The following is a 14557-nucleotide window of genomic DNA, read 5'->3' as shown; positions in this document are numbered from 1 at the left end:
TCATAAGATCAAAACTCCTCCCTAACTAATATAGGGAGCACGGACTGGTCTACACTTAGTTGTTGTCATTTATTCAGTGTTACTCCTTTCACTTAAAGTTTTTCATCATCTACAAATTTATGCAAACGTTCATACAGGATCATTTATATTGATTTTGCCTGCCAGGCAACATATTTTGTGCCTAACTTATATACATCTTTCCCTGACATATTCAGGTTTTGCACACAATTTTTCCAAGCATTCATTTTTTAAATTTGATGCTTAAGGAGAAGAATCTTTTAAGAGAATTCTAGCAGACCCCATGGATGATTGCATGCTCATTCCTGTTGCAACAAATTCCTTTCTGGATGATTGCACCATTTGCTTAAAAAGAAATCTCTGAAAGATTTATTTGACATGCTTACTCTTAACTGCTTACCTGAGGGATTGTCAGTAATATAACATCTTAAGCGTGCCCTAATAAATCCAGTCAAACAAAATGCACATGAAAGCATAAAATACCATTTATCACTTTCCCTTTTGGGTCCTCTCCAGGTGCATTGGCTTAAACACCTGTTGTCCCTAGCCACCTTTGTGATGGTAGCTGGGGATGATGAGCGTCATGGTCTGATGCATCTGGAAATTGCTATGGTGGGGGAAATTGCAACACATACATTAAGAGCTGTCCCATGGCAGCACTCTGAATAACTTGGAAGCATTCAACTGGGGCCCTAGCAATTCTTCAATATGTTTTGTAATCTTCGAAACCATCCAATAATCACAGTGTATCATGGAAGTCTAATGAAAAAATTCAAACAAATAAATGAGGTTACTAGGTACATCATCAGGGACGCGGTGGTTCAGTGGGTTAGGGCACTGAGCTTGTCGATCAGAAGGTTGGCAGTTTTTTTTATTATTATTATATTTTTATACCGCCCTTCTCCCGAAGGACTCAGGGCGGTGTACAGGGCAATAAATACAAAAACAGGATACAAAAGTTAAAAACGATTAAATAAATGCCCAAGGTTAAAACAATAATTAAGACGTATTAAAACCCCAACCCATGGTCGAATCCCGAGTGCCGCGTAACAGAGTGAGCACCTGTTACTCGTCCCAGCTTCTGCCAACCTAGCAGTTCGAAATCACGTAAAAATGCAAGTAGAAAAATAGAGACCACTACGGTGGGAAGGTAACAGCATTCCGTGCGCCTTTGGCGTCTAGTCATGCCAGCCACATGACCACGGAGATGTCCTCGGACAAGCGCTGGCTCTTCGGCTTTGAAACAGAGATGAGCACCGGCCCCTAGAGTCAGAAACGACTAGCACGCATGTGCGGGGGAACCTTTACCTTTACCTTTAGGTACATCATCACAGAAAAGATATTTCAAAGCCACCACTGTATTTGCCCACCTAACAGCTCATATAATACAAAGAGAGCTGGCCTGGAGAATCCTTCAGAGACATTGTGCAGTAAGGTGTCATGGTTCCGATGAATGAGACAAATCAAACAGATTGGAGGCATATTATTTATCTAAAAAGTCTTAGTAATGAAATGAAACATCGGCACTCAGGGAGGGATGCCAGAATCTGAAATCTCCTCCCCCCAAACCCATCATAACACACACACAATCCTCGCCCTTATCTACACGTCATAAATCACATTATCCAATTAGTTTTACATATGAGGGTTCACTTCCCATTCTATATGTGGCTTTTTGCAATCTTATCACAACTTCTGGGTGATTCCTCCCTCCCAAATGAAGCAATTAAAATAACAGGCTGTCTCTTATACTGTCAGTGCAAAAACATGTCAATGTTTGCAGCATTGACATCCGCCCCCCCCTTACAAAAGAACAGATCCTGTAATATAAACAAACACAAGTTAGGAGCTGGCTTTTGGTTTGTTGGGGTGTTTCTCATAAAACTTTTTGATAAGTCTGTCAGCTTTCACATGGCTAGATTTTACCCGAATGGCTTCAGACAATGGGTATCCCTTCCATTCTACTAGGTACTGCAATTTTCCCTTAAAGATTCTAGAGTCAAGAATACGTTTCACTTCATAATGGGTCTGACCCGCTACTATGAGGGGTCCAGGTGCTTTCTTAGGGGGAGGTCTTAAAGTGGAGGCTCTAAAAGGTTTCAGTAAGCTACAATGGAACACTGGGTGAATTTTCCCCAAAAGTCTGGGGAGTTTCAATTTTACTGTGACCGGGTTGATGATTTTCACAATGAGGAAAGGCCCTGAGAATTTCGGTCCGAAATTCATCTTCCCACAGAAAACTATTATTTCTTCTTCAGAAGTTTCGCCAGCAACCAGGCTTTCACTCTCCATTTTGAGGATTCTTCCTTGAATCTTTGCCAGTTTATCTCTCTTACCGGAGACAGCGGTGGGGGTTCAGGACCCCATTTTGAAAGAAAAGAGATTCTGGCATGATGTCAAGGTTCCAATGAATGAGACAAATCAAACAGATTGGAGGCGTATTATTTATCTAAAAAGTCTTAGTAATGAAACGAAACATCGGCACTCAGGGAGGGATGCCAGAATCTGAAATCTCCTCCCCCCAAACCCATCATAACACACACACAATCCTCGCCCTTATCTACACGTCATAAATCACATTATCCAATTAGTTTTACACATGAGGGTTCACTTCCCATTCTGTAGGTGGCTTTTTGCAATCTTATCACAACTTTCGGGTGATTCCTCCCTCCCAAATGAAGCAATTAAAATAACAGGCTGTCTCTTATATAGTCAGTGCAAAAACATGTCAATGTTTGCAGCATTGACATAAGGAGTGAGGGATGGAAATAGGTATCTCTGAACAGGGCTTAATACTAGAGGCAGAGAACTTGTGGTCCTGAAGGTATGGCTGAATTCCAATTTCTAGCAAACCCAGCTAGCATGAACAGTGTTCCCAAGTGCTGTGTTTCAGAGGACCTCTCCAACCTGTATGTACATGTCATGTTGGACTACTGTGCTTTTCATTATTCAGCTATGCTGTGTGTTGCTAGATTCTAGACAAAATTATTTTAGTCTTTTAGGGGAAATCTAATGTTTGAAGACAGGTCCAAACATGCCATTGTAAAGGCAAAGGGCCTTTCCTAAAAAAAAAAGCCCCAGCTTCACTGGAAGATGTACACAGGTATGGACATACTTGGTCACTGCCATTTAGGGCACAGCACTGCAGTCTGTTCTATTAAATATTCAGCATCTGACAGATGGTTTTGCCAAGTCCTAAGTGAAAATGATTAGGCAAGAGAAAGATAAGGTCTCTTCCAATTTACTGGGTCAAGTTTCTCATGTCTAATATCCAAATTTCCCCCGAGAGACTGGTGTTCCCAGCAAGAGAAACCCAGCAAAAAGATTTTTTAGGGTGTGTCTTTAAATTTACTTTACTATGATTTACTTTAAATTGGATGCAATTTGGGTTTCACTGGTCATTTTGAAATGGGTTTTTATCCCTTATTATTGGAAGACTTTTACTTTCTTTTTGAGTCACATAATCAGTTTGGAGTGACTTTTTTGAGTCACTTCAAAAGATAATTAACCACAAGCAAAAGATGCCACCCATCTCCCTAGAGCAGGGGTGTCAAACTGCCGGCCCGCGGGCCGGACGTGTCATCCAGAAGCCACGCCCATCCCATTGCCGGCAATGGCAAAACTGTCCCGATACATTGCGCGACGTCACGTGACGTCGCGAGTTTGACATGTCTGCCCTAGAGTCAACCTATCGGAGAGATGGGCAGCATATAAATTTAATAAATACTAAAACAAAATAAATAACAATAAAATAGCTTATAAATCTAGATCAAGCTAGAAGTAAAAAAATCCTCAACCAACCAACCAAAACCGATACACACATTCAAATTAAGTAGTCCTCAAATATATAAATGGTTGCTTGTTATTATTAAATACACCAACAATGTGAAATCATCGCTGGTGTTGGCCTTTATATGCATCGAGTTTTTCCCAAGAACCTTGGATGTTGTGATGTATTGGCATAGTATATGTGCAGTGTGACCTTATGCAATGGACAGATGGAAATGTTTGTCAATGAGCAGATTTTCTAAGCGCCATCCAAGATTTTTGGGTAGGGCACCAGTCTGCCAAATATTATTATTACTATTATTATTACTACTTGTTAAATTTATATTTAACTCTTAGAGATATAACAAAGCAGTTTACAAAATTCAGTTGTAAATGTTAAAAAAACCACAAAAGTACTATTTTTGCTGGTTTTTGTTTTTGTTTTTTATCATCTCACACATTCACTTGCTGGACTTCTGACACTGGAATGACATAGCTAAGCCTAGAAAATTTAATGTTGATTGAGTACACAGGCAAGTTTACACTTGAGAGGTAGCCTTTTAGATATTCTAGTTTCAGACTATATAGAGTCTCTATCGAGTATTCCAAGAATGTGTGTGTTCATGAGAATGCAGTTTGTTTGTTTCTTCTGCAACTCAATTATTTTCCACATGACATGTGTTGGACTTCACCTCCTATAATTTTTAGACAAAATAGGCAATGACTACTTCAATTATGAAAGTAAAAGGTTTTAGATTTTGATTTATACATGTCTCTTTTGTGAATTTTCCAGTGACGCTTCCTTGTGCTTTGATCAATTGTGCCATCACTTCCAACTTTTTATGGTCCAATGTAACTGCTTCTTTAACTTCTTATAAGCTCCAGTTTGTGTCATCAGTGATAATAGCAACCCCCTTATCTTCTGTTGACTTCTTTTTCCATTGACTTTAATTTTTCCAAGCCTTGGGATCTTCTGTACAGTAGTTACTCTTGCCTTTGCATTACATATACAAAATATTTAAGCTTTAGCTTCAATATTAATGCTTCTAGTGAACAGTCTGGTTTTCATCCAATATTGAATTATTTGTTGCTCTTCAAAGACAGTCCAAAGTATTCTCAACAAATTTTCTAGCAGCAGAATTCAAAGGCATCCTTTTTTCCTTCATTAAGTCTTTCTGCTGGTTCCACTTTCTCAGCCATGTGTTGCAATGCAGCAATATGCCTTTTTTTCTGTGTGATTCATCTATACTTTAATATCTAAATAGATCTACCATAATCTTTCTCATATGTAGGAAATTCTTTTCTATTTCATGGATACAGCTACCATCTCTGTGAATTTTTGAACCAAGGAAATCTTTTACAACTTCTACTTCTTCTCTAATTGTTTCCTAGGGATGGCATCGGCTGTTAACACGTTCTTCTTGATGATCTACCTCCTGACTGTAGAATTATTGTCCTTTTCTTGTTTCAGGTATGGATGGATGCAGGCACGCAGATCTTCTTTTCATATGCCATTTGCCAAGGATGCTTGACAGCCCTTGGCAGCTACAACAAATATAACAACAATTGCTACAGGTAGAAGTAAAATATCACTTTTAATTTCTGCAGACTTGTAGTGTTTTGTAGTATCAGTCATTGTGTGTTTCCTACCCGTGTTTGTAATCCACTGAATTCTTTAATATATATTTCTCTGTGGTCTGACAATTCTTACAAAATGAAGGATCTTCTGGAATGGTTCAAATCATTGCAGTTCAGTCCTTTATCTTGCTGCCTGCATCATGTAACAACCATTCACTCATTTCTGTAAATATATAGACACACAAACATGCACAGAGAGAGAGAGAGAGAGAGAGAGAGACAGAGAGAGAGACAGAGACAGAGAGAGAGAGAGACAGAGACAGAGACAGAGAAATCTAATCTATCACTGTAATATCTCTTAATACAGGTAGTCCTCAACTTAAGGCCACAACTGAGCCCAAAATTTCTATTGTTAAGTGAGTCATTTGTTAAGTGAGTTTTACCCCATTTTACAACCTTTCTTGACACAGTTGTTCAGTGAAGCACTGCAGTTGATAGGTTGATAACCCAATTTTTAAATGAATCCGGCTCCCCATTGACGCAAAAGGTCGCAAAAGGCAATCACATGACCCTGGGACACAGTAATGATCATAAATATGAACCAGTTACCAAGCATCTTAATTTTAATCACGTGACCATGGGGAAGCTGCAAAGGTTGTAACGGTGAAAAACAGTCATAAGTCGCGTTTTTCAGAGCTGTTGTAACTTTGAACAATCACTAAACAAACTATTGTAAGTCTAGGACTCTAGGTCCACAGGGGTAGGGAACCTTGGCTCTTTTATGACTTGTGGACTTCAACTCCCAGAATTCCTGAGTCAGCATGGCTGGTTCAGGAATGCTGGGTATTGAAGTCCACAAGTCATAAAAAAGCCAAGGTTCCCTACCCCTGTGCTATACTATGGCTCTTGTCACTTCCAAGAGACCTGCACAGCCAGAATAAATCTGTGTGATTGTATCCAATAGATGCCTAAAGGAGCTTTCATGTTCCCCCTGTCCATTCTTCCCCATGAAAGATGACAACATTGCTCCCATTTGTGGGGCAATATGAGCAGTTATGTTGTCTGGCAAAAAAAAATCCTTCAGTGTGAAATTGAATTAGGCTCTTGTCAGAGTCAGGCAGCAGCTGGAGGTTCTAATCAACTAATTAAGATCACAGAGCAGAGCTTGTTAATATGCAGAGAGCACTTTTTAGAGAATACACTATGCTTCTCTCCACTCTGTAAGGAGTAGGGAAAAGGGAAAAGGCACAGAACATGAACAGTGATGATGTACATACAAGTCAATGACAAACACATGACTGAGAAAGATGCTACAAAGCTTGTAAATGAGGGCATTGGCCTCAAAGTTACTTAAGATCACATAGTCACTTTTTCATCACTGTTGTTAAGTGTAAAATGGTCGCTGTCCAAAGCAGTTGCTAATCAAGGACTACCTGTATCCCCTCCATTCCAGATCGTGCTGCCACTCTTCCAGGGGGGGGGGAAACAAGTCTATTGTTTGATCACTGCTGTCAGGTCCAAGGTTGTCATGGTGGTCATGAACTTGCAAGCCCCTTCGTAATCTACAGTAAAGGAAGGCAGCTTTAACTTCTCCCAGCACTAGAGTTCACTGCCAATCTAGCCATGGATTCATGTAGTATTCAAGCATTGGGTCTGAAGTGGCATTGATGATATTTCCCTGCATGTGGCCCCAGTGATGCAGCATTATGCTGGAATTGCTTGTGTTAGAAGCCCCAACTTTTAATATGATATAATCAATGTAGAGTTGGGTTTTACATTAATTTGATACCTAATTTTTGTTGGGGATTTGTATTATTTTAATTACTGTAAGCTGCCTGGAATCATATATTTGAAATGGGTAGGTATATAAATAGGGTTAGGACGCTGAGCTTGTCGATCAGAAGGTCGGCAGTTTGGCGGGTCGAATCCCGAGTGCCGCGTAACAGAGTGAGCGCCTGTTACTCGTCCCAGCTTCTGCCAACCTAGCAGTTCGAAAGCACATAAAAAAATGCAAGTAGAAAAATAGGGACCACTACAGTGGGAAGGTAACAGCGTTCCGTGCGCCTTTGGCGTCTAGTCATGCTGGCCACATGACCACGGAGACGTCCTCGGACAAGCGCTAGCTCTTCGGCTTTCAAACGGGGATGAGCACCGGCCCCTAGAGTCGGAAACGACTAGCACACATGTGCGGGGGAACCTTTACCTTTACCTTAAGTATATAGAAAGGATTCACACCGATCTCTGAATGCAATCAAAGGGTGAACTATGATCTATGTAGAACCCTAGAACAGGAGTCTTCAAACTTGGCCCTTTTATGACTTGTAGACTTCAACTCCCAAAATTCCTCAGCCAGGGTGCCTGGCTGAGGAATTCTGGGAGTTGAAGTCCACAAGTCATAAAAGAGCCAAGGTTGCCTACCCCTGGTCTAGGACTACCTGTATATTTTATACATTCTGTAAATATATTCTAACAAGCCATGATTTTATGTTTGCTTTGCTTTCTTTGCATGCATGTATTTCTTCTGGTTCAATTATTAATATTTGTAAGAAAATATACTTTAAGTACATATATATATTTGTGTGTCTATGGATTCTCTCTATCTCTCTGCCTCTCACATGCTTACATACAAACACAAACACACACACGAAACTTCCTTATACTGAGTTATATTTTTTCTATTTAGTTTAAACTATCTAATCTAATTGGAAATGCATTCCAAAAACAATAAAGGGAATAAAGCAAAACAAATAAACATTCAAGTAGAAGTAAAACAGCTGCGATAAAAGAAAGCAAAGATAGTGCCAATAGTAATAGATGCCTTGGGTATAATCCCAAAATAACTGGAGTACCTCTTGAACACCATCAGCACTGACAAATTCATGATCAGTTGATTGCAAAAGGCAGCTTTACTTGAAACAGCTTACATACTCTAGCAATATTTTTAACCCCATCACATGATAACATCTGCTTATCCCGGTCCTTGGGTAGGACTCGATAGGTGGATAAAAATGCTAAATCCAGTCTAAACATCTGGTTGACTGTGTGAATAATAATAATAATAATAATAATAATAATAATAATAATAATAATAATAATAATAATAATAATAATAATAATAATAATATAATGTCATTTTAGTAATTCTTAGGTCCTTAGTTAAAACTTGAATTATTAAGTTTACACCAGTCTTACACTATGAATCTAACTGTAGATTAACCTCACATAATAAAATTAAATAATAATTTACTAAATGTATAGTCCAGTTGCCATGACTCAACTTCCAGACAACTTTACCTGAATGACTGAGAACCTTCATCAACATACTAAGCATATACAAGCTGACTACCAGCAATATCTATGTTAGTAGATCATGGGAATGCCATAGATATGGCCTATTTAAAGTTCAGCAAAGCTCTTGACAAAGTCTTTCATGACTAGATCACTTCTAAAATCTCCTCCAACTCCCATTCTATACTTCTATGATATGCTGTATGGTATGGATGAGCAAACTTTTTCGAAGGAATCTGGAAATGCCAAGGGCATATACGTATGGAATAAGAGAGAATGCCATAGTAAAAGCACAAGGAATGTCCAAAGCATGTCAAGATCTTCTATCACATTTTTAGAGTATGCAGTCTATTAAGCTGGGTAGGGATAGTCCTCAACTTACAACTACAATTGGAAATGGAATTTCCATCACAAGTCATTGTGATCATAAGTTGATTTGGATCTGATTTTATGACCATTTCTACAATGGTTGTTAGATAAACACCATGATCACAAATACCAACCCATTCTTGCAAATGGGCAGCTTTTTGCCAGAGACAGCAAAATAAATAAATTAAAAAAAATCTCAAATTGTGGTCACCACAGGACACCGCAATTGGTTATAAACGCACACTGTTGCCAAGTGCCTGAATTGTAATTATGGGAATGTGGGTGTGGTACAATAGTACAACATTGTACTTTTTTTAGCACCATTATAATATTGAACATTTGTTAAACAAATGGTCATAAGTCAAGGATTACCTGTTATGATCATCAGTGCAGTCCAGAAGACATACGGTGTTGAGTTACTATGACAATCAATTCAGCGCTTCCATTTTCCTGGATGCCAAGAAAACCTGATTGTGTTCTATGGTAAGAACACAGATTGTGAGCTATGCTGTTTCATACTGATTTTGTGACTGTTGCTTTATCTGATTCAATTTCTCTCTCTCTCTGGAATTTTCAACAGAGATACCTACATGCTCTGTTTCCTGAACAGTGCCACAAGCTTTGTGGCAGGCTTTGCCATCTTCTCTGTGTTGGGCTTCATGGCGCAGGAACAAAGTATACCTATTTCAAAAGTAGCTGAATCAGGTAAGGATCTGATGGCTGCAGAAGGAGATACCTAAATATAAATTCTATGCTTTAGGAATAGGAGCCATGACATAAGCATAAGACTCTCTTTCCCAATCTAATTTTCTGTTTTGGTCATGCTGGCTGGAATTCTGTGGGTTGTCACATATGCTAACTTGGAGGAGGCCTTCCATACAATTTCTCTACAAGATGGGTAAAGAAACACATATGTCTGATTTTGTTGATGTTCTCCACATTCATCTGATTTTGTCTCCCATACCTGGGAGGCACTAGATCGAGAAACACAGGTAGTCCCTGATAACTCTGTATTTATTTATTTATTTATTTATTTTTGGGACTTATATGCCGCCCTATCTCCTGAAGGACTCAGGGCGGCTAACAACAATAAAAACAACAATACAAAAATTAAAAAAGAATTAAATAACAGCCCCAAAATAAATTAACTACACAGTTAAAAATTAAAACATTTTAAAAACCCATCGTCAATCCAGGTAAGCCTGATGGAAAAGGAAAGTTTTGAGGTCGCGGCGAAAGGACCGGAGGTCCGGGGCCATCCGAAGCTCAAGGGGGAGTTGGTTCCAAAGGGCTGGTGCTCCCACAGAGAAGGCCCTCCCCCTGGGGGTCGCCAGCCGACATTGTCTGGCCGACGGCACCCTAAGGAGGCCCTCTCTGTGTGAGCACACTGGGCGATGGGAAGTTGTCCCCGGCAGTATTTGTCTATCTTAATCCAGTAAGCATGTCTGATAAGGCAGAAACTGAAAACCAGTGTTCTTTTCATGAATTCCCATTCAACTCCAATCATCATATCCAGTGGGATAAAGTTTTAACAGGAACTGTGATCTAATAACTGTTGAAAGGATGCTGGTTCCTCACCTTAAGCTAATAGAACATTGCTTTGTTTCTTTTTCTTTGATTGACAGGTCCTGGCCTAGCATTTATTGCCTACCCCAAAGCAGTAATCATGATGCCGGTATCTCAGCTGTGGGCCTGTTTGTTCTTCCTTATGTTGATCTTCTTGGGGCTGGATAGTCAGGTACGATTTTTTCCCCTAAAAAATAAGACCCTCTAATGTATTCTTAGAATGTAGAATATCTTTATATCTTTGTACGTAATACATCTTGCAGAAGAAATACAGTTTTCTTCTTTGGAAAGAAAGGAGCCCCATGAGTAAATGATGCTCAGCATTAATTGTTTATATAAATTTAGAGAACAGAACTGTGATCTGATGCCACAAAGATGCACAGATTGTTTGTAATACAAATGCAGATGTAAGCTCTTGTGATGGATTCTTTCACCTTTTCAAATTGAACTGTTTTTTCTCAAGTAGCTTTTAAGAAAGAAATAAGAAGTTGGCAAAGGATTTACTCATATGTTCATTTATGATACACATGGCCACCAGGCATATAATGTTAGTGGATGGTTTCTTATACCGACCATTGATCCTATTAGCTAAATGCTGTTCTTGAAGCTCCTGGGTTGTCCAGCAGAGTTCTTTATCCATACTCTGGATTTTAACAGATTTTTACAGAAAAATCACAAGAATTAGAGACTCTCCATAGACAAAACTTATGATTTCTCATGTGTGCATAGAAAGAATTCTTAAATCCCATCTAGGGTGTGTTCAGAATGATGGGAAAATCTCTGACTTGTAGCAATATATCACAACCTAATTTAGGAATACATATGTGCTAAAATTGCTACAGGAAGCTCTTAGCTAGCAAAGAAAGAAAAGAGAGAGGAAGTAAGCTAAAGAGATTAAGAGCCAACAGAGCGAAACTTTGGAATTTGGTCTTCTGACATTCTTTCTTCCCCAGTTTGTCTGTGTTGAGAGCTTAGTGACTGCCATTGTTGACTTGTTCCCGGAAGTCTTCCGTAAGAAAGGACGTAGGGAGCTGCTGATCCTGGGCATTGCTGTGATTTGCTATCTTATTGGCTTGCTGCTGGTCACGGAGGTGAGAAGTGGAGGTCAGTGGGAGGAAGAGATACAACTGCAAAATATATGTTACTACTGTAATATTAGCAACTATCCTCCAACATTTCAGCCCATATGATTAAGTTACCCCAATGATCATCAGATCATAAAATGCATTCAATTTACATAAGTTCCTTCTCTTCCCTTCCTCCAGTATTCATTCCTATTTTCTGGCACCTATTCCAAGAAATCACAATCCTGTTTTGTGCTTGGTTTTAGAATGTCCTTGGGTTGTAATTATCATCCCAATATTCAGGGATACTTATTTCTGTAATCCAATGTCTGTAAGGTCACACATAATATCATCTGTGAAATTTCTGGAAACAGATTAAATCCATTCTGTCCTTCTATGAAGGAGATGAACTGTTTCAAAATTTGATTGATAAAAAAAGATAAATAAATTAATTAATTAATAGGAAGGAAAGAAAGAAAGAAAGAAAGAAAGAAAGAAAGAAAGAAAGAAAGAAAGAAAGAAAGAAAGAAAGAAAGAAAGGGAAGGAAAGGAAGGAAGGAAAGAAAGAAAGAAAGAAAGAAAGAAAGAAAGAAAGAAAAGAAAGAAAAGAAAGGAAAGAAAGAAAGAAAGAAAGAAAGAAAGAAAGAAAGAAAGAAAGAAAGAAAGAAAGAAAAAGAAAAAAGGACATACCCTTGCTAATAGATATGCATACAGTGTATGGAAGTATCACATGTGCACAATTACAATTTGAACTTGGTCAACGTATGAACAGGATATCTTTTTTAAAAAAATATGGCATTCTTGTCTCCCCATTTTTTTAAAGCCATCACCAGATTGCATGGCTATTTCCTTTGTGATTGCTACTCAAAATAACAAGTGTGCTATTTTGCTTCCTTCGTAGATATTTATTGCAGATAGCACAGTGGGCTTAAGTTTCAGAAGGTCTATAATCAGTATAGTCATTGTTTGTATTATTTTTTAATTGAAACTTGAAAATGGAACTTTAATGATCAATTGATCATAACCAAATGTAGAAGAGCCTACTGCAGATAATGAGATTTGTCATCCAGGACATGAAGAAATATTTTAATGTAGGAGTAATATGGCTAGGGAGACAACTACAATGATGATGAGATCTATTATCCTTATTTCTTACTTATTCTAGGGTAAGTAGGAGAAAGAGCTTCTTAATTAAAGGAGGATGGCATGAAGCCATGATATCAGGAGAAGAAGACAAAAGGGAGAGGAGAGGAAGATTGCCACATAGGTTTTAAGTATGTAGATGGATGCTAACAGAATATGCTAAAGAAGCAATAAAAACCTAAAGAAGCAATCAGTAATAATTGAACAAGTAAATAATTATCTTCAGCTCTCTATCGTTTAACTGCATCAATCAATTAAGCTTCAGAAATACTAAGAATGCTTACTGAATTTGTTATGACACCAAGGAGGGGCATCACAGGAGAAAGCAAAGTTGCATGGAAAAGGCAGCAGTGGAGAGTTGTGAGAAAGATTCAGACAACTCATGAACCTTGGACAGCTCCAGGAGGCCTTTGACTGCTTGCTGTCATTGGTTACAATTCAACCCTCTGACTTGAGAGTAGGACCTGATGTCCCTCAGAAGCTTGAAAGGGATGGGAATGACAGGTTTTTCAAAGACTGCATTTGAAAATTAACCAGTTCAGGTTTCTACCAGGATTTTGTCTCCTTAAATCGAAAGTTATCACATCCCTCTTTTTTTTTTTTCTTCTGGACAGCTAATTCATAGTTTCCTCACTTGCTCAGTCAACGGTATCCCTGGGGTCTGGATGAGGTTTGGCAGCTGGTTTTCCTCAACATGTAGTATGCCGATTGCACTTCTAGAGCTAATGCTTGCTTTTCTTGTTGCTTGTGTCTCAACTCAAATTCCAACTCAGGGACTAGGGAACTGGAGAGAAATCAGAATGGTGACCACAAACCTTTTACTGTATCCTACAAGACTGGATGTAGGATAAAAGCTATTTATAAAATGCTTGCAGTTTTTTACTGATTGGGAGAAAAGAAGTAGATGCCAGACGAGTAACTAGACTGCAAATTTATGAAAACATGCCTCGGAAAATAGGGATTTTTTTTTCCCCAAAGAAGTTAATAGGTTCAGATTTTGGCATTAGCTTTTTGTTTTAAAGCTAAAGCAAGAAATGCTTTTACTCGTTCTTTGATTTATATAGCACAGAATGAGAAATAATATGTGCAGGTAGTCCGGGATGTACGAGCACAACTGAGCCCCAAATTTCCATTGTTAAGTAAGACAAGTGTTAAGTGAATTTTGCTGCACTTTACAACTTTTCTTGGCACAGCTGTTCAGTGAATCACGGCCGTTGTTAAGTTAGTAACATGGTTGTTAAGTGAATCTGGCTTCCCACTTCATTTTGCTTGTCAGAAGGTCACAAAAGGGGGTCACACGACCCCAGGACACTGCAACTGTTATAAATATGAGCTCATTGCCAACCATCCAATTTTGATCATGCAACCATGGGGATACTGCAATGATTGTAAGTGGAAAAAATGTGGGTTTTTTTCCAGTGCTGCCATAAGTTAAAATGGTCAATAAATGAATGGTTTTAAGACAAGGACTACCTGCATGTTTGTTGCTTTGGGTTCTGACCCTTTTGCTTTGTGGTTCTTGTAGGGTGGGATGTACATCTTCCAGCTGTTTGATTATTATGCAGCCAGCGGCACGTGCCTTCTCTTTCTTGCCATCTTTGAAGTCATCTGCATTGCTTGGGTTTACGGTATGTAAGGCATTCAATCACATGAAGGCAACATTTGATGCACAGGGCTCCCTTTAAGAACAAAGACACATTTGACACACTAGAACAGCTCTCTAGATGTGTCAAGACTGCATTGCTCAATTACAGGCCTGGGAA

General features: G+C 38.8%; 1 protein-coding gene across 1 annotated transcript in view; it reads left to right on the top strand.

Moving 5' to 3' along the window:
• Nucleotides 1-14557, top strand: part of SLC6A12 (solute carrier family 6 member 12) — a gene marked incomplete at its 5' end in the record, with an annotated part of 60523 nt that overhangs the window by 27066 nt on the left and 18900 nt on the right. Inside the window, 5 exons of the mRNA XM_081330656.1 lie at nucleotides 5258-5361; nucleotides 9602-9726; nucleotides 10647-10759; nucleotides 11541-11678; nucleotides 14320-14422. Of these exons, the coding sequence (XP_081186782.1) occupies nucleotides 5258-5361; nucleotides 9602-9726; nucleotides 10647-10759; nucleotides 11541-11678; nucleotides 14320-14422 (583 nt within the window). The remainder of the gene's footprint in view (nucleotides 1-5257; nucleotides 5362-9601; nucleotides 9727-10646; nucleotides 10760-11540; nucleotides 11679-14319; nucleotides 14423-14557) is intronic.

Source organism: Vipera berus (assembly GCF_964194415.1).
Source record: "Vipera berus genome assembly, chromosome: 6".
NCBI lineage: Eukaryota > Metazoa > Chordata > Lepidosauria > Squamata > Viperidae > Vipera > Vipera berus.
Note: the sequence above shows the minus strand (reverse complement) of the source record. Positions and strands in the feature narration are given on the sequence as shown.